The sequence below is a fragment of the Canariomyces notabilis genome (genome assembly GCF_033297395.1).
Source record: "Canariomyces notabilis strain CBS 508.74 unplaced genomic scaffold N656scaffold_15, whole genome shotgun sequence".
Classification (NCBI taxonomy): domain Eukaryota; kingdom Fungi; phylum Ascomycota; class Sordariomycetes; order Sordariales; family Chaetomiaceae; genus Canariomyces; species Canariomyces notabilis.
Window position 1 is genome coordinate 407367 of NW_027041837.1, and position 25439 is coordinate 432805.

Genomic DNA, 25439 nt, shown 5'->3' on the forward strand with positions numbered 1-25439 from the left:
TACATAATGGAGATACAAGCGGCTTGCTTTCTTTGCTTGCTTCCATGGCAAGTAGCGGGGGCTGGCAACCTTCAGGAATCCCCAGGTTTTGAGCGCAGGTTCTGGAGACAGATGCACAAGAGACCTCCTCCAAGTCGGCTTTCATGATTGTATTATCGCGACCTCTGATCCTCACGCTCCCACACTTTTGCGATGGACCTAATGAGGAGAGGCATCATACCCAGGAAGTGGCAACAAGTTTATATTCGCCGTGGAAAGCTGAGGCGGACTCTGAGGTTTCAGCAGTTTGTCCTATTTAAAATATCGTCCCTGGATTAGTAGTAACATAGGAAAGATGGCAGGAATACTACCTAGTACACGTTTCAAAGTAACTACCTGACGGGAGCAGGAATGTTTGTTTTTCGATCCGGGCCGCATTTTGTCATCCATGGGCCTCGCGAACCAGGAGATATTTATTAGCAGTGCTTTTAATTGCTCGCTCGGTTATAGAGAGTTCCTACTTGACGCTCATACTATGAATGATGACGCTATGTGTGACATGTTTGGATTTTTTCCAAGTAGTTCTAAGTCGATACCAACCAAATTCCCTACTTAGCATTCTACCAGACATATAGCCTGAGTTGATAAATTATGAAGCGTCTTGCGTGTAATACTCGCGATTCATGAAGCCACCACGGCCAAGCACATGTAATCACGTTACGCCTAAGACTGGGATTAGTTACAGATAGAGCACTCTACAGTTCAAGTGCCGCCGCTCCTAAGCCCAATGTAAGCTGTAGCCTCCTCCAGCAACTAGTTCCAGGCTTATTAGGTTGTGCTCTGCCGTAAAGGTGACCGAGTCAGCTTCACGGTGTCGTGCTAAGATTACCTTACTCCTACTTCATGAACATATGCTGCTAGATTGAGGCCCAGAGCTCAATACACCTAAGTAGTCCGAGATTTAAGGGTAAGAACAGTTCATTTGAAAATCAATCCACCCATACCGACAAGTACTATCTCGGTAGTATATCCATTATGGGAAACCAGACAACGCAACAATCACCAGTCATACCCTAACCCTGCCCCTTAACCCTGCCAGGCCCTGATAAGACCTGGCCGCCAACCTCTTCCCCTCTTCTCCTCACTCCTCTCTTGCACTCATGTTTGGGCGAGTGACATGATCCCAACTAGGAGTCCCATTTGCCCTGCCAAGCAGCCGGGAACCTAGGAAACGTATACCGGTGTTTTGTTGCAGTTTGGCAACAAGGGCATTTTTTGATTCGCCCCTAGTGTCCGATATTTTCCGGAAAACGTAAGTATTTATCGTCGACATCTATTAGTACTCTGTACAGAGGTCCTTTCTTATTAAAACCTTCGAGGTGTGGTGTAATATGGCAGGAAGAACCGATCATCAATTGGTATCCGTATGTCGACAAAGATTTTGAGCGGGCTCTCATCAGCAATCTGGCCAATGGCCGACTCGCCTTCCGGGCATACGAGCCCGCACGACGGATCCAATCAGGATTATTATCCCGCCCGGTCGCGAGCGAGGTCCGGGTCGTTTGTTGGGACATCCGGCCAGTGGGTCGGCATGAAACCCGAGATCGTGTTGGGGTCCAACAAGGGCTCGAATTGAGGACTTGGCAGTGTTGGCCCTGTCTCGACCGGCCGCGTTGGGCCAGGAATGAAGCTTTCGCCTGGATAGGCCGGCACGTATGGCGTTCGCGAGCCAGGCATCTGATAGGCGTTTCCCGGCAAGTTTTGAAAGCACGACATTTGCGGGCTCCAACCAGGATTGACTGCTTCGATCTCAAGTCAGCCGCGATCGAAACTTTAGATTGGCCAGGGACCAGGCCCACAGCGGGTTTTGCCCCGCCCGCTTGAGCAGAGCCGCAATCGAGATCACGACGACATTCGCTACATGGGAAATGTCGACGGGCCGCTCATCCCTGCTACGAGCCGCCTCTGGCAAGGGAAGTGGATGGAGATGGCCAACAGCGTTGAGTGTGAGAACTTACCCCATGTCTGAACCGGAAAACCGCTCACCGACGTCTGCGGCGACAAGAACATGTGCGGCACTCTGCTTGCTGTTTTCGGGAAGTCGTTTGTGTTCGGTTCCATGACACCTCCCCAGCCAGTATGCGCGTACGTTCCATGGAATGGGGTGTTCTGATCGTTCACAGTTCCGTTTCCGTTTGCGATATGCTTTGGCGGGAGGTTTCCACCACATGCTTGGTGCAGGAAGCGGCGACCGAGGAGAATATCGAAGCCGTGGTCAGGAAAGTTGTCATCAAGGACCAGTATATTCTCCGCGATTGGAGCAAGGCCACTCTGAAGCCGCTCCAGCACAATCCTGGTGAACCGCTTGGGAGCGATGCGACCACCCCACGGTGAAAGAAATGACTTCCTCATGGGATGGCCCTCGGGCAAGGCGGCCGCCTTGAGACCAAGAAACATCACTGCCCCTGCTGTGATCACGGAGTATTCAAGAGCGAGCGTAAAGATGGCGTCGAGGGCGTGCTTCTGCAAGTTCGCCGACAACGCACACACCGCCAGCCTCAAGTCCCGCTCAGGATTGGTCTTTCCTATCGCCCTCAATTGTTGGATTAGCCTCCTTTTGAGCCGGCCTTGTGGGTGGGGGCGGGGGCCCTGGGAAGCACCGTCGATGAGTGTCTCATGGTGCGACAGTTGGACCGTGCCGGCTATGCTTGGTTCTGTCGGAGACACTTGAGTGTCTGCGAAAGGCGAAATATTACCACGCCGCGTGTTCCCATATGATCTCTGGCGACGGTTCGTTGCTTGATCCGAGGACACCCCCGTGAGATGTCTGCCGGTTGGCGGTCCATGGGACCCAAGGGATGCCTGGCCAGCAAAGGCATATGGCGAAGGGGAGAGAGTGTTCAGCGGATTGGGTGCCGATGGTCCACCTTTATCCAGAGCAAGACGTAGTTGAGCCATGAAGAACAAGGGCTAAGCATCACCCCTCGAGATTTGAGGATTGCCTTGAGCAGCCACTTCCGGTACCTCTGGCCGTCGAGCTGAGCGGTGTCCAGATCCGGACGATGAGCCGGCAAAACCACCGGATCTGGATCAGGGCCACCACTGGATCTTCCTGGGTTTGTCAAAACGATGAGTGTATATTAGCAGGCCGAATTTCTTCGACCCTTAGCAGTGCGGCATCCGTCGTTTATACCTTCAATTCGCCACAACGCTGTTGGCAAAGTGGGGTGGAACAATGGGGGTCACTGGCCATGGAAATTTACATTGTGGTTTGGACAAGCGTGGGATGGGGCACGGACTGTGGGAAGAGCCAGGTAGAAGGAAATCCAGACTCAGGCTCAAGCTCGCTAGCTCGAGCTCGACGGGTATCTCTAAGCCATTTGGCTCCCTCTCGGGCTGACTCTTCTCTCGACCTAAATCCGTGTCACCTCCTAAGCCAACCTGGCCCGGTCGCATCAGTCGCTTTTCCATCTTGCCGATGGGTAAAGGAGCTTCCTGGTATTGGCCATCGAATCACTTGGCTACGATGGAGCTTCCGAGACCGAAACTAGACGTGACGATTGGCTCTCGCTTCGCTGAAGATGGGCGAATTGCACGTCTTCATTTTCGTTGAGAAAGTCGGGCGCAGCCAATGTACAATACAAGTACATTTCCATCGTTTTGGATTTCTGTGGCAGTGGAAAATCGCCTCCAGTGGGCGACTAAGGGAAGATGAGGATGTGGAGGAAAGGGAAAGGCACCGCTGCTTGGAGAGGTCCAACTTGCAGGACATCCATCTATTGTCACCAAAGAGTTACTACTGGTCCTAGGTGTACGGAGTAGGTTCAGCCTTCCAAATTCTACGCTTATGGAAGGTACCAACTCGGAGCCTTCCTTCCACACCCACCTCCCAGTGGAGGTTCGGCTTTCTTGGGAATGCGCTGAACGCCTCACTGCCAAATAGAGTTGGCGTTGGCTGGGCTTCAGAACGTCCGTTCTGACCAGAGCCTTACTAAGTTCGCATCGCTGCAAGCCAGCCCCAGCCCAGGGCTTTCAGCACAATCATCTGATCGGATGAGGGCGTCATTGAACATGCAGCACGCATCCATGGATTCAAGCTAATGATGGCAGCCACAAAACAATAACCCCCCAGGACGGATCCTCGGCGATTAGCACTGGCCTGGACTGTCCAAGTCTTGCCCAGCGATCACCACGAATGCCAGAGAGACGCTGGCAAATCGGGCGCAGCCTGGTAGTATCATTGGAAGCCGTCGCATCTCTTTGCGTGTATGATGGCGCTCTTCCTTTTCTTTCGCGTTCTGACGGGCGTTAGCTGATCGCGCTTCGAGCCCCGTGATTCCACCATGTAACCCGTGCCGCTCGAATGCACTTGGATTCTCAGCTCAGCTGCGATCCGATAGTAACCACCAGACGCCTGTCACAGTAGATGAACCCGACTATGAGCAGCGGCTGAAACAGCAGGTCTGGCCCGAAGGGGTGCTTTTTAACTGCCGGTTTCCCGGTCAACAATCGCTATTCCGGACTGTCGTGGGTGTTCCATTGCTGCCCAACCGCTACCACCTTCAAGTCATCATAGCCACAGTCACAACGTGATGGTCGCTCAATCCTCCTTACTCATCACCACCTAGCCAATCGACCCTGGACAAAGCGCCTATCTCCAGCCAGCACCGTTCGAACTCGAATGACCGAACAATGCCAAGCACACGGACGGCAGAGAAAATCAGCAGTACGGCAGTCCTCAATACGATTGCTGACCGGCAAACAAACCGCAAAAGCCCAGACCAAGCCACGCTTTGTCCAGTCAAATCCAATTCAGATCCTTGCAGAAAGCGGGAGAGGAGTTTAAGGCCGAGATCTCTTCTCGTCAAAAGAATCCCGGCACAAGCCGATAGTCGGAATGAGAAGAGGAAGAATAACAAGAAAACAAGATGGCAAAGGTGCACACCCGGTGGAATTAAGGCCAAAGCCACGAATGGGGCGGAGCTTACAGGGTCGTCTGAAGTGCCAGCGACGGCATCTGAAAAACGGCATCAACTTCTTGAGCGTGAGCAGCAAGAAAAGCGGCGACTGGCCAAAGAATACGGAGTCGCAGGCGATCAGAGAGTGTTTGCTCACTTTTTACGGCCATTCCTTCCCACGACAGAGCTAACCGAATGGCGGTGGGACGGGAAGGTGCAGAGATGGTGGCGCGAAGACAAATCGACAGGGGAGAGACTCTGGAGCCCCGTGGATGCCTCATTCATATAGGAATAATTTGCTCACTGGTCTTTTCTTCCACAAGGTGCCGGTTCAAGGGTGTTGGGGGCGTGTTTTTCTGCCTTATATCTTATCTGTGCTGACATGTCGATGCAAGAGGGATTCTCATGGCTATCTCCTTGCTCTAATAGTCAGCTGGTGAAAATACATATTAATCCATGGGACATGTGTGGGCATTGTCCACATCATTTTTATAATGCTAAGATTGGCTAAACCAATGTTGCCGTGCTATGGCAGTCAGGTGTCGTTGATTCAGGGGTGGTGCGTGAAAACACAAGCACGTCAGTTCAACGTAAACCGGATTGCTTACAACGAGCGCACCTAGTCTCAAAGCAAATCTCCAACAAACACTCCATGCCATCGTTCTTGCCCCAAACAACCTGATCAAGAAGAGAGAAAGCAGAAAATAACATGAAAATAAATTAGTTATAAGAAAAAGGAGATCGATGTACGATCCAGTTTCGCAACCGATATGGCCTTCTTCTTCTGTGGCCTCTTAGATCTAAGGCATGATGCCGTCCTGTGAACCCTTTCTAATGTTTTTGGTATGCTGATGTGTGAACAGGTGATTGAGACATAAGACATATCTTCGTAATGTAAGTGATCAAAGCAAAAAGAATCCTCCGGGTCAGTCCAAATCCCCGCCGCAGCAAATGTGACAAATATCCTGTTGTCTTCGATTATCTTTGTAAAATTGTAAGAGAAAAGGTGTGCTGTGGGCTGCCTGTCTAAAAGAAGAAGGAGAAAGGAAGAAAAACGAGGAGAGAAGATGTCTGCCAGTGCTTGAAGGATTAGGTCAACAAAGCCCCTTCCTTGCTAGGCGGGAATCAACCATGCCGAGAATCAGAGGTCGCCTTCGAAACTCCCTCTGAAGGAGTTAGCATCTGTAGGATCTAAGCCCGAGGCTGAAGCTTCGGTGAAGTCGCCGTCAAAGCATGAGTCGTTGGCATATATCTCATCGTCCTCCGCAGCCATGCCCAAGGTTTGAGGGCCTGTCAGGCTGGTCATGGATGAAGGGATGGTCAGGGGCCTGGAGCAAGGGGTTGTAAGAGGCGACATGGAGGCCCAAGCAGTTGAGATGTTGGTGTGACTGCTGGGAGAAAGCGTGGAAGAAGTCTGTCCTCGCCTCTGCGTGCCAGGTATGTTGAGAAAATGGCGGTTGGGTCTCCCGGTCTGTCGTGTCTGCCAGCCGTCGTCTCCCCAACGCGTGGAGGTTCTGTTTGCCGTGGACACATCACTGCCAATGGCGGAAGAGCCCAGTGATCGCGGCCTAACGCGGTTCGTCGGGCGGTTGTGTGCATGAACCACTGCATGATTGGTCTGGGGTGCGGCTTCACTCGCGCCTTGGCCATTCAAGCCTTGGAGAAACAGTCGGCCGAGATACATGTGGGTCAACGCTTCAGGCCAGTTGACCAACATAACGTTCATGGTCCGGCGGCTAACCCCGAGCTCTGGGATTTCGAGGTTGAAGACGGAGTAACGGGTCGGCGTTGTGGAGCCAATTGGGGTGATAATGGCTCGCTGTCTTTGCCATGGAATGTGGTAGATTGGCAATCTAGCTTGTCTTGCAACCCTACTTTGAAGAATGCAAAAGTCGGTACGCCAGTTAAGCTTTGCAATAATGCGCGTGCCGTTGATGTTGGCAGTGACGACGTCGAAGCTATTAATCGGAGGATGTGATGCTGGAGGCCTGCTAGCTTCTCGCAGATTTGGCATGTTTACCGGCTGAGTTATGTTTATATTCGAAAATGGAGCAGACGCAAAGACATCTTGCTGTTCGTACACCATGGGCGTCATGACGCCACTTGGGGCCGCGAACTGCGCCCCTGAGGAGGAGGCACTTGTCCGCGGATGGAAGCCATGAAAACCTTGATACACTTTGCTTCATATCAGTAAAACCTGAAGTGAGACGACGCTAAGCTCGAGAATGGGTACAGAAACGAAAACACGACTTGTAGTCAGTCGACTTCACATACTGGTAGGAGTCTGGTATGCCACCACAACAGGGACGTCGGATGTGAATCCGCCAAGAGGAGCGAATCGCTGAGTCGGATTCTGCTCGGAGAATTGAGGACACTCAGCACCATCGGCAGGCATGGCGAGTCTGCTGAGTGAGGCAACATGGTTGCTGACTTCTTCGGCAGATGGCTCCGTCGGCTCGATCTCATCGTTATCGGGCAATGCTGACCGGCCGGCGAAGCTCGGCTCATCTCCCATCTTCAGAGAGTCTTGGTAGTTGTTAGGGGTGTCCATGACGGAACGGTGGTGCTGCCTCGTTCTTCTAGAGGACGGGCAATAGACGTTGATAATGCCCCAAGCATAATAGGAGAGGAGAGGAGAGGAGTGTCAAATCAACTCAGACAGAACAGAGAGGTTTTGTCATTTGGAACTGCGGCCAGAATGAAGTGTGATTTAGACAAATAAGTCCTGAGTGTCTTGATTGGAGAGCCTGAGGATGGGGGAAGGAAACACAGGAGTGTGGATTCATTGGAGCTGCTCAAGTTTCAATGTTGACCAAGTACCTCAGGTATCTTCGGCCAAAACCGGTTAAGAAGCCTAAAAGGCAGCGGTCCCTGATGTCGCTTTGAACCTTGGGCCTGTAAAATACTTAGCTGTGAATTGGAAAGGAAAGGGGCTATGTAAACGCAACCTTCAAGTGATGGACCCCGAATAAGCCTAACCGGCAGCTTTTGCATGGGCATATTCGCAAATTCCATCCAATTTGTCCTTTTCTCTGCACATCGTGACCCGTCTTTGATGGTGGCGAGTCCATAGCGCAGTACATACATACAGCATGGGTCACGCCCCAGAAACCCAAGTACGCGCCCACGCCTTAACTTGGCACCAGATGGAGGCCTTACAGAGGCTTAGAAACCTGGAAATGGTGAGGCGCGTTTGTACTTTCATCCAAATCCACCAAGTTCACCGGGAAATCTTGCAGATAGCTCTGTCGGGTGATAATAGCCCACAAGTCACTGGCCAGGTTGCTGCACAGAGCAGGACGATACGGGCACAGAAGCACCCGTGACGCATGGAAGAGTAACTGGAAAGGGGAAAATCAGATTCGTGCCTTCCAACGCAGCCGCTCCAACGCTATTCTGCAAGCGTCTCGTTTGGGAGAAGGCGCTGGGAAGGGGCAAGCGGGGTGCAACTTGATAGCACCTCGCTCAGCCCTTCCCCTTTCGAGGTTTGCCCTTTGCAACCATTATTCGGAAACCCACGGTTCTGAATATCTTGGAAGACGGCGACTTGAATTACTCCTCTACACCACAGCACTTTGGCGTTTTGCCCTCGCCACTAAGAACAAGAATGGAAGGGTGATAAAAAAATGTGTGGCGTGTGTTGTATCACACTCACACTCCTCAAACCCCTGCCTGCCCACCACCCGCTATGCTAAGAGCAGCCATCAGCGCTAAACAGGGCGGCAAACAGGAAGTGACCGACAAGGCTTTGCGTATCACTGTTAATTCCCATGTTCTTTTGCTGTTTACCGAAGCAACCAATTGCCCATGATTGACTTTCAGGGACATATAAGACATCACGCCCGGCTTCTCCCATACATGCGCCAACTCGCGAAGTATAAGACCTCGAAGCGCCTCGCCAGAACTCCATAAGCTTGGGAATCTCACCAGAGGTTTCTCTACTATCTCATTTTGTTTTCACTCTGCCTTGGTGCAAGATCTGGCTAGTGACATTGGTTAAGGATTGCCCGTTTTACCCTCTCTTCCTGCCCATGTCATTAGCACGACACGATGCCAGCGGCTGATCTCATAAGCAACCAACAACCCATAGCACCAGCTACCCCCTCTTTCCAGAGTCCGTCGGGTGCAGGAACCGGGAGAGGCAGACAGCTCAAATTTCCAATTGTCTCGCCCAAGGCAAGACCCACAGTACGAGAGCCGTCCAAAACAGGAGGAAGTGTCGCTGGCACTTTCTTTGCAAACAAAGGCTGTCACCTTCCAATAAACGGCCGGAACATCTTTACGACCTGCAGCGCTGAAGACAGACGCGACTTCCTCGTTACACGGGGAATCACCAACAACCCAGCTTCGACACCTGACACGCAAAAGATGCAGTGGTTTGTCCTTATTCCCTATATCAACAGGCCTTGTCGGGGTTACGGCTTCGTGAGCACGTCAGAAACACCCGAGTATTCGAGCGACGAGTACCAGACCGCCTTTAGCTTCGACCGTCTTGGTATCATGAACCACTTTGAAGTTGTGAAATCTCTTCTCTCGTCTATATTTAGCCTGTTCGCCACCTTCTCGATCTTCGACGGCAAACAGACTAGCCACGATAACTCGGAAAATAGGCAGGGCTTGCCAGTTGACGAACATGGACCTTCACATTTGTCCAAGCCTCCACAAGTTCCAACAGTAACCGCGGGCTATTCTACAAGCCCTAGTTGTGAAGACTTGTCCAGCGACGGGATCGGAAGCGCCTATGGTGAGCTGCGACTCGGCCTGGACAGAGAGGTGAACGATTATAACACCCTCGACGAACAGGAGCTGGAAGAGGAGGGTTATTGGACATGGGATCAAACCCGACAGCAATTCGTTCATCGAGATCCCGAAACAGGAGAGGATGTGTTATTTCCAGAGTCATTCGATTAGAGAACACCTGGTATTCCCTCAGGATAGGTAGTTTCATTTATGCCAGACGATTTTAGTTAATGCTAATGCACACTCTGATTATGGCAAACCAAGACCGCGTAAGCCTAGGGATACGGCTGAACAAGTATTGAAAGTTGACATCGAGGAGGAGCCAAGATCCCATCTCCTGCCCCTGAGACTGCACCCGAAAAAAGGGGGCCCGGTTGCTAGGCGACCGCACAGCCAGCAAGCCCCACTCAGGCTCTTCAGGGGGCGTACCCACGCTACGCTATGCTACTGTACAGTACTCCGTACATTCTGAGAATCAAGGCCAAAGAGCATCTCCAATTTGAGATGATCGATATCTGCAGTGTTAAGTGCGAATTGCTGGGTCTCTTGCATTCCAACCCCAATGCCAGGTGAAACTGACTATGCGTTCCCCCTCATGAATTACGTTATGTCGAGTTCAATCCTTTCCATTCTTTACTCGACACACTATCCTTAATTACTCGTCTCGAATTTTACTTTGCTTAACTAGGGCTACCTACCAACTTCCATTAACCTTACAGCAAGGCATTACAGAACTACTGTAAGCACGATTCTGCCATTGTCCTGCCCGTCGGAGCAGCCGCTCACACCCTTCTCAGAACACCCCGATTTGCCCAATTGTTTATGCTCGTCCAGGCCCTAGCTAAGATCCACCAGGTCCAAGCCTATAGACGGTTGAGTTTTGCAAGTCACTTGAGGAAGGTCCAGCGGCAGCCACAGCGGAGAACCTTGGCTCAAATTCCACCAGAGCACTGGTCTAAACTCACAGCACGGGAAGAGGAGTGGAACTACGAGCGCCCTCCAGAAAGAGACACAGGAAGAGGAAAACTTGGGCACAAATAGGTTGAGAATCTCAAGTCGTATGTGCCACTGCCACTTTTTCCACCGACTCATACTATACACATAACCCACTGCTGCGCCACCGCAGTCTTCCCACCATTCACATGCAAAACTCCGTGCCCAGATTTACCTGCCAAACACCGGGAAGCACACCATAAGCAGGGGGAAACACAAAAGATACCCTAAAACTCAGGGTGGCTTCTTTTTATGCCATCAAAACCGATAAAACACGAAAACGGGGAATCTATGGTACTAATTTAAAGTTCATCATGAGCCGACGGCTCGTCCTTCTCACCCTCAGCACCACCAGGTCCAGAGTACAGCTTGCTCGTGATGGGGTAGGCCACGTTGGACAGCTTCTCCTTCTGCTCCTCAAAGTCCTCGGTGGTGGCGGTCGCGGCTATCAAAAGAAGTTAACGCATTACTCTTTACGGCTTATAAGCAGGTGGGTAGGCTTACCATTCTCCTCGAGCCAGTCCTGAGCCTCCTTGACGGCGTCAAGGATGGTCTCCTTGTCCTCATCCGAAATCTTCTTGCCCAGACCCTCCTCATCGTTGACCTGGTTCTTCAAGCTGAAGGCGTAGTTCTCAAGACCATTGCGAGCCTCAATACGCTCACGGGTAGCCTTGTCTTCCTCGGCATACTTCTCGGCCTCGGCAACCATACGCTCAATCTCCTCCTGGGTGAGACGGCCCTTGTCGTTGGTGATTGTAATGGATTCGGCCTTGCCAGTGCCCTTGTCGTGGGCGGAGACCTTGAGGATACCATTGGCATCGAGCTCAAACGAAACCTCAATTTGAGGCACGCCACGGGGGGCAGGCGGGATACCAGTGAGCTCGAACTTGCCAAGCAGGTTGTTGTCCTTGGTCATGGAACGCTCGCCCTCGTAAACCTGGATGAGCACAACCGGCTGGTTGTCGGCGGCGGTCGAGAAGATCTGGCTCTTGCGGGTCGGAATAGGGGTGTTGCGGGGGATGAGCTTGGTCATGACGCCACCGGTGGTCTCGATACCAAGGGTAAGCGGGTTGACATCCATGAGCACGATCTCCTCTGTACCCTCCTCACCACTCAACACACCGGCCTGCACAGCAGCGCCAAAGGCAACGGCCTCGTCGGGGTTGATACCCTTGCTAGCCGCCTTGCCATTGAAGAACTCCTTGATGAGCTCCTGCACCTTGGGGATACGGGTAGAACCGCCGACAAGGACGATGTCGTCAACCTCGTTCTTGCTGACCTTGGCGTCCTTGAGGACCTGCTCAACAGGCTTCAGGGTCTTCTTGAAAAGATCCATGTTGAGCTCCTCGAACTTGGCGCGGGTCAGGGTCTCGCTGAAGTCCTTGCCTTGGAAGAAGGCCTCAATCTCAATGCGAGTGGACATCTGGCTGGACAGAGTGCGCTTCGCCTTCTCGGCCTCACGCTTGAGCTTACCCATCGCCTTAGGGTCAGTGGTGACGTCGACACCGTGCTTCTTGTTAAAGGCCTTGGCGAAATGGTTGATGACGCGCTGATCGAAATCCTCACCACCCAGGTGGGTATCACCGGCAGTAGCCAAGACTTCGAAGACACCCTGGTCAATCGACAGAAGCGAGACATCGAATGTGCCACCACCAAGGTCGTAGACGATAATCTGGCGCTCACCCTCGGTCTTATCCAAGCCGTAGGCGATGGCGGCGGCGGTGGGCTCGTTGACGATACGGAGAACGTTGAGACCAGCGATCATACCGGCATCCTTGGTTGCCTGACGCTGATTGTCGTTGAAGTAGGCAGGGACGGTAACAACTGCGTGGGTAACCTTCTTTCCGAGGTAGGCCTCAGCGGTCTCTTTCATCTGTGCGGCTGTTAGCGACGAACCAGATGTATCGAATAGCTAATGGTTCTCAACGTACCTTGCCCAGAACCATGGCGGAGATTTCCTCGGGGGTGAAGGTCTTCTCGCTACCAGACACAGTAACCTTGACAACAGGCCTGTCATCCTTGGAGACAACCCTAATTCCATGTTTAGTGGGTGGCCACAACAGTGTAATGTGCATTTCGTTCTTACTTGTAGGGGAAGTGCTTGATATCTGTCTGAACTTCCTTCTCCGAGAACTTGCGACCGATCAGGCGCTTGATGTCAAAGATGGTGTTGTGCGGGTTAGCCGCAGCCTGGTTCTTGGCCGCGTCTCCCACCAATCTCTCTTCATCGGTGAAGGCGACGTATGAGGGTGTAATACGGTTTCCTGCAAGGAGCATGGTGTTAGCTGCTGCGCATGGACTTCGGATCGATGGGGAGTCGATATGAGAGTGTCATACCTTGATCGTTGACCAGAATCTCGACCTTGCCCTTTTGCATCACGCCAACACACCTTAACAGCTGTCAGCCTTGTGCTCCCTTACTCTGTAGCATGTGCATGACCGGGTCGTAGAGGAGACACGGTGTCCTCAAGCCCTCACATCTGCCCCTCCTCGAAAGTAATATATATCAAAGCTTCGCGAAAGATGCGACTTACGAGTATGTGGTGCCCAGATCCTGCAAATCAGTCCTGTTAGCTCGCCCATGCAACGATTCCGCAGCTTGGGAAGAGGGAGAAGACGTACAATACCAATCACGGTCCCGTAGTCAGCAGCATCGTCTGCTTGGACCTGCTGGACGAAGCCAATTGAAAATAAGAGGGCGAAGAACCCAATGAAGCTGAGGCCGATGGCCCAGCTCCGTGATCGCCGTTCCATGGCTGAAAGTTGTGTGTAGAAAACCGAACCCTCACGCTTCTGCTTGCAGGCGTTGGGAATGGAGGAAAAGAAGGGTAAAGAGTGGCAGTTGTCAATGCCGACGCGGGCGCTCTCCTCGAACCGATCCTACCAAATACTGGCGAGAAGGGACTCCAGTACTGAGGTGTTGGAGTTAGGACTGGGACGGAGGAAGATGGGGAAAGAAGTTGGACGCTTTGAATGTTCTCCTTAAATTTTTGGAGAAGCGGAAATCTGTCCTCTCCTAGGTTGAGGCCACTCTGCGCTTCCCCCACTGGCCCTGTCTTTGTGGCCATTCGCCGCCTGCCCCAGCTGCGCCAACCTAACTGGCTGGCCTTACTCGATTCAGTCTTGAGGGAGGTACCGGTGACTAGCAGCCCTACAACATCGCAGCATAATTGAGGCGCTTGGAGGTCGCTTTACCTCTGGAGTGCTGTTTCCTCGTTATGTAACTTACACAACTCCATAACGTTGCAGAGCGGCACCTAAGAGGCGACGGAAGATCTGGGACGACCTCCATGCAGCGACTCTTCCGCATCTAGATCAGGTCGACAACTTGTACAGTGTTTTATGCCTCGTGGTTCACTACAACTATTCTGCTCCGTACAATGAAGAGCTATATGTGTAGCCTTCTCAATGTCTTCTATAGGGCATTTGCATGTGTAGAGTACGTATCCAATGTATGTAGTGTATGTATACGAAGGCATTCCAGAGTTGTTTCTTACTCGAGTCGGTCAAGTTTCCACTGGATTCCATCGCCAAACAGTAAGTTTCGCTGCGAGGAATGCCCCGCAGGACACAACCAACCGGGCGGGTCGCGGCGGGCGGTGGCACTCAACCCCCTGTTTGTGCCAGAGTGGCCTTTCGTCTTCGGGTCCACAACTCGGGTTGTGGCTATCCGTCACTCCTCCCCTAGGATTTTTGATGAATGGAACGTCGAGCCCCTGACAATATGATGATTGAAGCCGAATGGTAATTCTGAGTCAGAAGTCGCCGCCTTTAAAAAATCCATTACAAGTTGAGCTTTTTCTATGGCTTGCTTTGCTCGAGCTTTGATGCTGTGAATACTAGGTAGACTAGTTGTGCGATTACATGTATGCATACGGAGTACAGTACAGTGAGTTACAGACCACTTACAGTAAGCATCACCTTGAATCTGGCAAGTACTGGTGCCGGTTACACTCGAGTAGTCAAATCTGTTAGAAGGGGTAGTCGAGAGGACGATTTTTGCACGTAAAATTTGGGCGGCACTAACGGCAGATACCTGCCGACCACGAGGAAAGAGAATTCCTTCAAACGTTCAATATCAACAGTTGAGTCGCCGTAGCAGCTGCTAATTCAGACGGCGTTGCTGTTTTATGTACGCTGCAAAAATGCGCAAGGCTCTGGGAACGGGGACCTCATTCCAACAACCCAGCAGCCACCGTCTGTCCACCGCTCCTCAACACCACCCGTTGCCCGGCCTCCAGCGGCACTTGCGCCTCCAGTCTTACCACGATCCTAGCCACCGTGGCCGGCTTGACAATCTTGGGCTTTTTTTTCGTGACCGCCCCAGACACCTTATCCAAGAGCGCCGGGATTGCCTCGATTCTTCCCGCCGCATGCAGACGACCCCTGTGGACGTCGACCTGCATCGGCATCAAAAAGTCAAAGGCCAGCGCCTTCATCGTGAATATGTCGGCGCGGGGGATCGGCTTTGCCGGGTCGCAGATGATGTCGCCGACCTTGACGTGGATGGGATCAATGTGGCTCAGGTGTAGCACCACGTTCTGCCCGGCAACCGCCCAGTCTGCCGGCGCCTCGTCGACCAGGACGGACTTCACATATGCCTTCTCTCCGCTGGGCTGGACGAGCAGCGCGTCACCTGTTTGCAAAGAGCCCGCGTCAATCCGGCCGGAGACGGTGACGGGGCTCTGCATGGTGCGGTAGACCTCTGATACGGTCATCCGCAGGGGTTTCGCCAACGCCCTAGCGTTCGGTTCCGATTTCTCCAGCTCCTCGACCAGCGTCGGCCCGGTGTACCATGATGCCGCCGGATCGGTCGATCTCTGTACCAGGTTATCGCCATGCAGGCCAGAAACGGGGACGAAGGAAATGCTTTTTTGCTGGAAGCCCGTTGCTGACAAAAACCCAGACACCTGGTCCCTGATCTCGTCGAACCTCTCTTGAGACCATGCAACCATGTCGAGCTTGTTGACTGCCACGATGATCCGGGACACCCCCATACTACGGATCAGCAGCGAATGCTCCTTAGTCTGGCCTTTCAGGCCGGATTCGAAAGCCCCGATGCTCGCATCAATGACGAGGACCGCAAAATCGGCTTGACTGGCTCCGGCGATCATGTTGGGGATAAAGTCTCTGTGGCCAGGTGCATCCAGAATAGTGAAGGCAGTTGTGTCCGTTTCAAATCTATTGGTGGCAATGTCAATGGTAACGCCCCTGGACCGTTCTTCGGATCGTTGATCCAAGACCCAGGCGAGGGCGAACGACGTCTTGCCGATGGTCTCGGCCTCTTTCCTGAGCTTGTCCACAGTGCGCTGGTCGACTACCTTGAGTTCGAGTAGAAGCCGGCCCATCATGGTGCTCTTTCCGGCGTCGACATGACCAACAACCACAAAACTGGCGCTCTTCTTGTTTTTGCTCTTTTGAAATTCGGAGATTACATCTAGATTTCGGCTCTTTGGCAAAGGGGCATCGCTAATCTTCAAGTCCTTCACTTCTGCGGCAACGGCTTCTGCAGCAGAACCCCCCTTTTTGTTAGGTTGGGCGGCGGGAGTTTTCTTTCCAGCTGTATCGACTATTAGTGTCCACGTTAGCACTTGCTCTTTCCCAAAAGCGAACCTTTCGCTTGAGCCGCAAGAACAACGTCATCCGGACTGGGCTGGGAGAAGGCGTCGACGACAGACGAAGGTAGGCTCGCATACAACGAGTAGGACTCCTGCCGCGCGCGGTTGAGGGCATCAGAGCGAGAGCCAAAAAGGGTTTGGGCGAAAGCGGATTGCTGAGCTTTGTCGACAGCCGGCTCGTCAGATTCTTGCACGGGCTTCTCCTCAGCCGAATGCTCTTCGACCAACCGTTGTGAAGGCTCCAATCTCGCTGGTTCCGAGGCGACCAGGGGTATGCGCCCCTGAGCAGTCGAAACCGAGGTCTTTAAACGCTTGCTGAATGCCCCAGCCAAGGGACTGCTCTCTTTGGCCGCCGATGGCTCGTCAACCGAGAGTTGCGTCATCTTGTTCCGGGTCTGTTCGACTTTGTCTTGAGCGGCGGTCTTCTCCTCGGCCTTTTTCTTCCTGGCGGCAGCGAGAGCTTGCAGCTTGGACATTTTGGGAGGTGCCCCCGATCCGCCGAGGAGCCCAACACGAGGTATTGGAGGTGGAATCAATATAGCCTCCCTATGCTTGGGAATGTTCCCCCATGGCATATCGCGAAAGAACCATGACGTCAAGTTGCGAGATCCGCGAAAACAGGCAATAGGAGTCTCTCGGAATGGCATGTATGAGCAATGCCGTGCTGGCAGCGAGCTTCCAGGGATAGATCGAGACTTTGCTGATCCAGGAGTGCCGTTGTCTGTCGTATCCAAGCGCTCCCTCGCCCAGTCGGAACAGATGTCCAGCTCATCCGAGAGCCCTCTTGCCGCAGGACCAAGTGTATTTGCGGCGGACTTACCATTCGTTTGCCGAGCGACCGGTTTGGCTGCCTTGGGCGGTGGATTTATGAATTTTGCTGTGAGATAGGCAACTGATTTGTCCACGTCGTAGTAGTAGTGCCACAAGGCTTCCTCGATCTGGGCGATGGTGACTTTTGAGGCTTCGACGCCGAGGGCGGCCTGGACGTCGATAGTGCCTTGATTCATCAATGCACGGTCTTCGGGGCTAAGCTCATCCTCTTCCTCCTCTGAGTAGCCTTCAAACTCTTCCATCGCATCGTGCACATCCAAGCTCCGAACATACTGGTGGCGCGACATTTTGACGTGCTGGGCGTGGTTCGGGTCGAGCTATCCGTACAGCAGCGGAAACCAGGAAATTGGTGACAAGTCCAGGGACGAGAAGCGGCGGGGATGATATGTAGCCGGGTGAACTAGTTAAAATATATAGCAGAGACAAAGACGATGGTTAAGGTATAGCAGAGACAAAGACCATAGTACGCCTTTGGCTTGTCTAATTGGGAGACGTCGGACTCGGGACTCAGGAGGGTTGAGACTTGAGAAAGTTGAGAGTGACACCGGTTTGGGATGCGGGGAAAGCTTCAAAGTCTGGATATTGCCCAAGCCATCAGAGAGACAAGGCCTCAAGGGAATTTTAGCTCAGCAAGAGCGCAGTGCGGGATAGGTAGAACTTTGAAGTCGTGAGCTTGATGATGATATCGATTCATCGATGCCTTAGTCCTACATGAAACTTATTGTACAATACAATACCTCCGTATCTAGGACGGGTTACTGCGGGGTAGTGCCGTCCGATAACGCTAATGACCCCACTGTTCTTGATCACTGATATACGGAGGTCGGGGCCAAAAGTCCATCCACCACTTTGTTACTACACGGGCCATACAGTATATATATCGCAAATTCTAGCTATCTCGCACAGTGTTTCAGATTTTTTCTCTTTCGCTAAGTTCCACTGAACGCTAGGCCTATTCTAGCACCTGACCAAGTGCTGAAGCATTCCGGTGACTGTCTAGAGGCACTGTACGCCTGCTGAAGCAGTTGGAGGACGGAGCACTGTATGACCCGTGCGCTGGCCTAACGATTTGGTGGACGCACTTTTGGCCCCGACCTCCGTACAGTGATGGCTCTCTTCTGTGAAGGCGGTGAGTTTGCTGTGGGGTCAAATTAGCCAAGTGGCCCGTGCCTCATGCCGCCAGAGATGTCAATTTTTCAGAGCTTTTGGCGATAGCGATCAGTGCCTAGCAGTGGAGGAACATGCTGGTGCCTGTTTCGACGCCAAAGGAGCTTTGGTCTTGACGTGGAAGCTACAATTCCCCCCCGCAACTACCACGCACCATACAAGGCGATTAGCATCCAGTCCAAAATGGCGTTGAGTATGTCTACAGGCATAACCCACCCGCCGCAGTTAAGAGTGGGGGAGCTAACATAACGATAACCAGATCTCGATCTCTCGAATGGTATGCACTGATGTGCGACGATGTGACTGACGGCTTTGCTAACGCGGGCATGCGCTGCAGCGGCGGTGATGAAGGATGAGCAGGGTCGTCCATTCATCGTTGTGAGGGAGTCAGTGCCGCCGTTTTCGTCCGTCCATGCCCTCCTCGTACTGACGTCCATCCCAGCCAGGGCAAGAAGAAGCGGCAGTACGGCAACGAAGCCGTCAAGTCTCATATCCTCGCGGCCCGCACAGTTGCGAACATCATCAAGACCTCATTAGGGCCGCGTGGCCTTGACAAGATCCTCATCTCTCCTGACGGCGATATCACGGTAACAAACGATGGCGCGACTATCCTGCAGCAGATGGAGATCACGAACCACGTCGCCAAGCTGCTGGTAGAGCTTTCCAAGTCACAAGACGACGAGATTGGCGATGGCACCACCGGTGTCGTTGTCCTGGCTGGCGCTTTGCTGGAGCAGGCCGCAGAGCTTATCGACAAGGGCATCCACCCCATCAGGATTGCAGACGGTTACGATCAAGCTTGCGACATTGCCGTTGCCGAGCTCGACAGGATTTCCGACGTTATTGAGTTTAGCAGGGAGGAGAAGGCAAACCTTGTCAAGGTGGCGAGGACAAGCTTGGGCAGCAAGATCGTCTCCAAGGCGCACGATCAGTTCGCCAACATTGCTGTGGATGCAGTGCTCTCCGTTGCAGACCTAGAGCGAAAAGACGTTGACTTTGAATTAATCAAGGTGGATGGCAAGATGGGCGGTGCCCTCGAGGACACGATCCTTGTAAAAGGGGTCATTATAGACAAGGATTTCTCGCACCCACAGATGCCTTCCGAGGTGCGCGACGCAAAGATCGCCATTCTTACATGCGCTTTCGAGCCCCCCAAACCCAAGACGAAGCATAAGCTTGAGATCAGCAGCGTGGAGGAGTTCAAGAAGCTGCAAACCTACGAGCGGGAGAAGTTTATCGAAATGATTCAGCAAATAAAGGACGCGGGCGCGAATCTGGCCATCTGCCAATGGGGATTCGATGATGAAGCCAACCACCTCCTCCTTCAGAACGACCTTCCTGCGGTAAGGTGGGTGGGCGGTCCGGAGATCGAGCTGATTGCCATCGCCACCAACGGACGCATCGTGCCACGCTTTGAGGACCTTAAGCCGGAGAAACTGGGTACCGCTGGTATCGTGCGGGAGATGACCTTTGGCACAACAAGAGAGAAGATGCTCGTTATCGAGGAATGCGCCAACACGCGGGCAGTCACAATTTTCGTCAGGGGAAGCAACAAGATGGTAAGCCGCTCACATCATCTTCAAAAACACGTGCATCAAGCCGTCTAACCACGATACAATTGTGCAGATTATTGACGAGGCCAAGCGGTCGCTGCACGACGCCCTCTGCGTGGTCCGCAACCTGGTGCGCGACAACCGCGTGGTCTACGGAGGCGGCGCCGCCGAGATTGCCTGCAGTCTCGCGGTCGAGGACGCGGCCGTCAAGACACCCGGCCTGGAGCAGTACGCGATGCGCGCCTTTGCCGAGGCTCTCGACGCCATACCCATGGCGCTGGCCGAGAACAGCGGGTTGAGCCCCATCGCCACGCTCGCCGAGGTCAAGAGCCAGCAGGTCAAGACGCCGGCTGGCCGCGGCCGCCTCGGGGTTGACTGTATGGGCCGGGGGTCCAACGACATGAAGGAGGCGTTTGTGATTGACCCGCTTATTGGCAAGAAGCAGCAGCTCATGTTGGCGACACAGCTTTGCCGGATGGTGCTCAAGGTGAATAATGTCATTGTGTCCGGGTCGGGCGAGGAGGACTTCTGAGGAGGCAGTAAAAATTAGAAATGTTAGACCTCCTGGCAAGGGCAGCTTCTGATAGACACCCGGAGGCAGTGATACATGCATGAATGTACGAAATGAAGCGCACGCTATGTGAATTTCTCCCGTGGTATCTCAACCTACATCCTTGAACTGACTAACAGATCAGTCACACCTTTCAATAATGGTTTGGAGCACGACTTCCACCCCTCCCAGATACGCAGAAGGAGAATTCTAGTGCTTTCCCTTTTGGCTTTTGCAAGCTCCTGAGGCAAACCGCTGCAAACAGCCCTAGATCGCTGGCCTGGGGAGGCAGCATGCTCAAGTATTTACTAAGCTTCAGCGCTGATAAAGTCACACACATCTGTACCACGCCTCCAGCCATTGAAGCCAAATTTTGTTTTCCATTCCCCCCCAATCCAGACCCATCCATTTATTCTCCTCCTAACCATCACACCCCCTGCCCTTTTACCGTAATAACTAAGCCCAGTCGTAGAAAGCCCATGGCAGGTATAGAGAACCTAAGCGAACCCGAACCCTTGCGCATTATCCAGCGCCATGGCCAGTCTTTCCCTCAGCATCTCCTTATCCTTATACTCCGGGAGGAGCAACGTCCCATAACAGGTATACGAGGTGGGCAGCCTGCCTGCGGGATCATCCTCCGAGCCGTTGCGTTGCACGATGAACATCATGTTCTTGATGCCGCCGACGGGCACTCGATCGCTGGCCGTGACGAACTCGAGAAGCTTTCTCTTCATGTTCTCGTCGTACCGCTTCACAACACTCCAGAAATCCTTGACTGTCCGGTGCGACGCGTCCCACCCAACATAGCGCGTGTAGCGCTTCAGCTCGGATATATCAATCTCTTGCACACCTTCGACGACCGACTGCAGGAGGTTTGGGGTGAGCAGCGTGAGAGATTTGGGGTGCAGGCAGGTGTGAAAGCCGCGGGCAAAGGCCTCGTATTGCCGGCGGACGGAGACGTCAGTCAAGTAGCGGATGTAGTCCGATACGTAGGCGTTTCGGTTGGCACTGGTGACGAGCGGGGCTTCGTCTTCCTTGGGATTGCCCAGATGCGGGGGAGGGAGGGTGGAGGACTGTGCGACGGTCTTGGGGAATTGTGGCCATTCCTGCTCGGCTCGGTCGTGGTGTTTGTCGCTGCCGGAAGAAGCGGATTCCATCTCGCGCGTGATGTGCATGCCTAGAACGGAGATGGAGAACTCGTACGTCCTCGCGAATACATCTTCGACGAGGCCGTCCTTCTCGTCCCACTCTAGGAGAGAAGTGAGGCCGCTTGCTAGATCAGGCCAGCCGTCGGCAATGTGGTGAAGCTCGGTGACAGGCTCTCCGAGAAGCTTGCGGTAGAGGGCTTTCGGAAACGTAACCGGTAGCGTCAGGCCGTTGTAGACTGCGAGCGATACGAGCAGGCCGATGAGCTCAAACTTCCAGTCGTCTTCCATGGAGCCAGGAAGAAACCAAGCCATGCGGGTCCTTTCATCAACCGTGAAAGCACCGTAGTCGGGGTTCAGTGCTTCTGCAATGGCCATTCTAAAGAATTCCTGTTGGACGCCGCCGGAGTCAAAGCCTTCCTCGCCTGTCGACTCTCCCAGGTGAACTTTCAGGGGCCTCAAAAGCTCTCGCTCCTCTCTCCGCCATAACTGGTTGAAAGCGTCTTCGATGACGCTCTCTCTCCGAATATTCAAGATCAAATACTTTGCCGCTGCTACTTTCAGCCGCTCTGTAATGACCGCTTTGTGGTGCGAACGGAGGGCCGTCCGCACAGAAATCACATCAATTTTCTCATGTAGAGAGGTGGATTCCTCGAACGAACGACTCATCCTGGAGAAATTGATGGATCGAAAGTAGGATACAAGATTCGCTGGGCTGAATATAAAGGGAAAGTCTAGAAGGTGTAATCGCTGCCGATTCGAGACATGAGACAGCCACGAGATGGGCATCTGAACCGAGTCCAGCCGCTCTGCAAAGTAGTCGGAGCGAAACTGAGCATCAGCCAGAAGAAGCTCCTGGCGTTTCTTGTCTGTCATCACTGTCAGCCTATGGGTCCGTCAGAGCTCCTAGGCTAGGATAACTTACACATTGCTTCAATCAAGGCGAGGGCACCGCCAAAAGGACTGTCTCCGCGGACCTCGGGAGACCCATCCCAGTCATTTAGCATGACGGCTCTCGCCCAGTCCAGCAAGAGAATCGGCACGCGGGTTTCATGTAGGGCACGCTCCGGGAACGGGAAGTCCAAAATATACACGGCATCCATGTTCAGAAAATCTAGTTGTGAGAATAACGGCGTGAGCACGTCTTGCTCTTCTTCTTCATCGCCTTCAATGATTGACCGGCTGAGTTCGTTGAAATAGCGACGCGTCGTGATGGCTGCAAATAACCGCCTCGCTAGTCTAAGGGCGAGAGGATCGGTGAAGGTATCTTCGTATTGTAGGCAGAGATCCTTTGGCTGTCGAGCTACAGCTCCACTTTCCGCAAGGCTTAAGCCGTGGGATCGGATTCTCGACATATCGTACAGTTGCTGGGACTCGGTAGTCAGGGGTGCTGCGGCAATCAAAGCATGCAAGCATATCGACATAAGGCGCCCTGCCTCCAAGTTGGAAAGAGAGGCCTCCTTCTTCGGGAAAAGCTTCGTGGTCGGCGACCTCAAAGTCTGCAGCACCTTGGGCGGAGCGAATAGACTGGCCGCGGCGAGCCAAAGGCTGTGGAATACCAGACTGGGTGCAATCCGTGTCATCCTAAGCATGCAGTACCAAAGAGTCTGGGAGTCGTATAATTGGCCCTTGTGAGTGAAGGATCGGAGAGCCTGCTGTGGATCACTAAGCACGTAGAAGAGTGTCTGCTCAACGAACAGCTTCCACTCGAGCTTCAGATCCGCGGAATACTTAGACCCCGACCGGCGCTTCCGCCTGGCTGGCTTTCCTTGGCTGGCCTTCTGGTTGTGGATCCTAGTGATACACCGCGGCTCGAGGAGATGCTTCTCGGCGGTGCCGTCTTGTTGAATCACGTCGCATATGAAGTCAACAATCTCGGCATCTAATCTGGAGAGTGCCTGAGGAAGTACACTGTCGTCCTCGGATTCCGAGTCCTGTCCTATGGCGGTGGCTGAGCTCGTGCTGCAGGACCTGTCAGTGGAAACAGCTGAAGTGGCGGCGGAGTCCTGGAGCCCGCCCGAGAGGCTGTTCGCTGTCTCATCGAGCTGGCAGCGACCGGCCCTTGGCTTTATATCGATGGTCTTGGGGGGCGGCATCTTCTCCAAGGTAACATCGTCGAAGAACCCTGCCGAAGAAAGTTGGGAAATTGGACGAGGGATGTTTGAGCCTGCCGCCTTTGGAACTCGGGCTGCCTTATCAGCGGCGCGAGGAGACCTTAGCAGCCCGGAAAAAGCATCTTCACTCGCAGCCTCCTGTGTATAGGGATCGATCGAGAGCTGGCGCTTCGGCTTCGGCGCAGTTGATGTCCGGACCTTGGCATTCGAGTTGCGGCGCTTGCCGGTCGTGCGGGATACGGACAGGGGGTCGCGTAAATTCTGACAGTCTTGAGATCCGCATTCTGCCTTCTCGGTCGGCGTACGTCCAATGTGTTCCCTGCCGTTCGACCGAGTCTCGCTGGGTTCAGCGGATACAACAGGCGAGCCTTGTGCCGGTTTCAGTTCATTAGAGCTTTCGTCATGCCTCAACTTTGGCTCCGGCGTGGCCGGCGCCTCGCCTCTGTAATCGGCCTCCGTGTTGCTGCGAAAGCCCCAAGTCCTTCGCGACATGTCCTCGACTGCAGCTGGGGTCAGCCACTCAAGCATCTTGAAGGCCACCGTTCCGAAGACGTTTGCGGCAAACGACCGGTGATCTTTGCTGACAGGTTCCTCGATGACTGTAAAAGCAGGACGCTGGGGCTGCTTCTGAGCAGCCGATTGATTTTTGGGGCTTGTCTGACTGGATTCTTCCCTGCCTTCTTCGCTTACTGTCGCACTGCGGCTCCGCATAACGGGTCGCCCGCCAATGCCAGCAGCACCTTTCGGCGAGACCGGGCGACTGTGGGCAGTCTGGGTTCTTCGAGGATGTTCATCGCGTAACCGCGACTTCGGAGACGGTACGAATACCAGTGAGTTGAGCGAGGCTGGAGGCGTCCGTGGGGGTCTGAGAGCTGGACAGAGGCCATTCTCGGGATTATCTTGACTCGCCAGGTACGTTGCCAGCGTCCTTGCGCTTGTTGTGTTGTACCTGCGGACCGGAGCACGCCCGGCAACACGTCTCCGGCATGTGAAGCATGTCGATGTCGTGCAGTACTCAGAGCCACAGCCTTCACGAAGCTGTACGATATATCTGGACAGATGAGGACGGTCAGCTGATGTCTGGGAAGAGAATCAAAGCCCAACTTACCTCTGCACAAGTAGCTGGAAGTTGTGGCGGCGGGCAGCCTTGTGGATGGCATAGACACGCTTCGGGTTGTCGATGTCCTCAACCAGGTCTTTCAACTCGCTTGGCGCATCGCATGGTAGTCTCGCAAAGCGGGCTTCTTCCCAAAGCCCAGCGAGAAGTTCGACATCTTCGACGTTGGTGTAGCTATTGTTTCCGGCACTAGCTGGCCGCATGGCGTCCCCAGTCATGACATGGATGTCAAAATCTTACTGAGCAGGTAGCCGGCAACCGATTGGGCAGACTCGTGTCTCCGGAGCAGGAGTTCGGGCACTCGACGAGATGGATGGCGATGGCGATGGCGCCCAGAGTTTGAGCGGCCGGATCGAGGGTTCAGGAATCAGGAGGGAAGCAGCGCTCGCTCGGCCGACCGTCACTTGCACTCATGGAGTTCCCGTATATCGAATGGAAATGACGTTGTGTTGGATTGCAGTCCGGGAATAATGTGTTGGATGGTCGAATTCCAGATTTGGGAAGTGAAGAAGACTACGGTGGTCGAACTGGTGGTGATGCGGCCAAAGCAATCAATCAGCTTTCGGTTCAATGTCGACGAAGATGTGACATCCGAAGCACAGTGAGCGAGCTGATTTGGCACAGTTCTCTGCTCGGCTCGGAGCTCCAGCCGCACTCGGCTTCCCTGAACTTCA

At 53.5% G+C, this 25439-nt stretch overlaps 7 protein-coding genes across 7 annotated transcripts; 2 read left to right on the plus strand and 5 right to left on the minus strand.

Annotated features, from left to right (window-relative positions):
- Positions 1-1789: 1789 nt before the first annotated feature.
- On the minus strand, positions 1790-2937 carry N656DRAFT_799248 (uncharacterized protein; the record flags this gene model as incomplete). Its single annotated transcript, XM_064817850.1, has 2 exons — positions 1790-1944; positions 1998-2937. The coding sequence occupies 2 exons, from the start codon at positions 2935-2937 to the stop codon at positions 1790-1792; spliced, it is 1095 nt and encodes a 364-aa protein (XP_064668976.1).
- A 2711-nt stretch (positions 2938-5648) lies between these two features.
- Positions 5649-7732, minus strand: N656DRAFT_158730 (uncharacterized protein). The gene is made up of 2 exons (XM_064808704.1): positions 7212-7732; positions 5649-7112 (listed from the first exon to the last, which is right to left on the minus strand). The coding sequence occupies exons 1-2, from the start codon at positions 7486-7488 to the stop codon at positions 6079-6081; spliced, it is 1311 nt and encodes a 436-aa protein (XP_064668977.1). The 5' UTR covers positions 7489-7732; the 3' UTR covers positions 5649-6078.
- An 893-nt stretch (positions 7733-8625) lies between these two features.
- Positions 8626-9950, plus strand: N656DRAFT_158616 (uncharacterized protein). Its single transcript, XM_064808703.1, has one exon. The coding sequence runs from the start codon at positions 8988-8990 to the stop codon at positions 9846-9848; it is 861 nt and encodes a 286-aa protein (XP_064668978.1). The 5' UTR covers positions 8626-8987; the 3' UTR covers positions 9849-9950.
- A 540-nt stretch (positions 9951-10490) lies between these two features.
- On the minus strand, positions 10491-13686 carry N656DRAFT_780679 (glucose-regulated protein). Its single transcript, XM_064815427.1, has 7 exons — positions 13293-13686; positions 13205-13224; positions 13008-13060; positions 12757-12934; positions 12602-12701; positions 11175-12543; positions 10491-11115 (listed from the first exon to the last, which is right to left on the minus strand). The coding sequence occupies exons 1-7, from the start codon at positions 13422-13424 to the stop codon at positions 10973-10975; spliced, it is 1995 nt and encodes a 664-aa protein (XP_064668979.1). The 5' UTR covers positions 13425-13686; the 3' UTR covers positions 10491-10972.
- Positions 13687-14601: 915 nt separating this feature from the next.
- Positions 14602-17830, minus strand: N656DRAFT_780680 (uncharacterized protein). Its single transcript, XM_064815428.1, has 2 exons — positions 17109-17830; positions 14602-16239 (listed from the first exon to the last, which is right to left on the minus strand). The coding sequence occupies exons 1-2, from the start codon at positions 17404-17406 to the stop codon at positions 14843-14845; spliced, it is 1695 nt and encodes a 564-aa protein (XP_064668980.1). The 5' UTR covers positions 17407-17830; the 3' UTR covers positions 14602-14842.
- A 538-nt stretch (positions 17831-18368) lies between these two features.
- N656DRAFT_780682 (uncharacterized protein) lies at positions 18369-20537 on the plus strand. The gene is made up of 5 exons (XM_064815429.1): positions 18369-18479; positions 18546-18563; positions 18624-18672; positions 18729-19845; positions 19913-20537. The coding sequence occupies exons 1-5, from the start codon at positions 18470-18472 to the stop codon at positions 20369-20371; spliced, it is 1653 nt and encodes a 550-aa protein (XP_064668981.1). The 5' UTR covers positions 18369-18469; the 3' UTR covers positions 20372-20537.
- A 349-nt stretch (positions 20538-20886) lies between these two features.
- On the minus strand, positions 20887-24983 carry N656DRAFT_712014 (uncharacterized protein; the record flags this gene model as incomplete). Its single annotated transcript, XM_064811782.1, has 3 exons — positions 20887-22403; positions 22460-24699; positions 24757-24983. 3 exons carry the CDS (start codon positions 24981-24983, stop codon positions 20887-20889), a joined length of 3984 nt encoding a protein of 1327 aa, XP_064668982.1.
- Between the last annotated feature and the right edge of the window lie 456 nt (positions 24984-25439).

Coding starts and splice junctions, on each gene's coding strand:
- N656DRAFT_158616 (XM_064808703.1), top strand. CDS start 8,988: ATGCCAGCGGCTGATCTCATAAGCAACCAACAACCCATAGCACCAGCT.
- N656DRAFT_780682 (XM_064815429.1), top strand. Junction 18,673..18,728: donor CCATTCATCGTTGTGAGGGA/GTCAGTGCCGCC, acceptor CGTCCATCCCAG/CCAGGGCAAGAAGAAGCGGC. Junction 19,846..19,912: donor TCAGGGGAAGCAACAAGATG/GTAAGCCGCTCA, acceptor ACAATTGTGCAG/ATTATTGACGAGGCCAAGCG.
- N656DRAFT_158730 (XM_064808704.1), bottom strand. CDS start 7,488: ATGGACACCCCTAACAACTACCAAGACTCTCTGAAGATGGGAGATGAG. Junction 7,113..7,211: donor GGCATACCAGACTCCTACCA/GTATGTGAAGTC, acceptor TATGAAGCAAAG/TGTATCAAGGTTTTCATGGC.
- N656DRAFT_780680 (XM_064815428.1), bottom strand. CDS start 17,406: ATGTCGCGCCACCAGTATGTTCGGAGCTTGGATGTGCACGATGCGATG. Junction 16,240..17,108: donor GGTCGCTCGGCAAACGAATG/GTAAGTCCGCCG, acceptor GGACACTAATAG/TCGATACAGCTGGAAAGAAA.
- N656DRAFT_780679 (XM_064815427.1), bottom strand. CDS start 13,424: ATGGAACGGCGATCACGGAGCTGGGCCATCGGCCTCAGCTTCATTGGG. Junction 13,225..13,292: donor ACGGGACCGTGATTGGTATT/GTACGTCTTCTC, acceptor ACTGATTTGCAG/GATCTGGGCACCACATACTC. Junction 13,061..13,204: donor GATCTGGGCACCACATACTC/GTAAGTCGCATC, acceptor ACAGCTGTTAAG/GTGTGTTGGCGTGATGCAAA.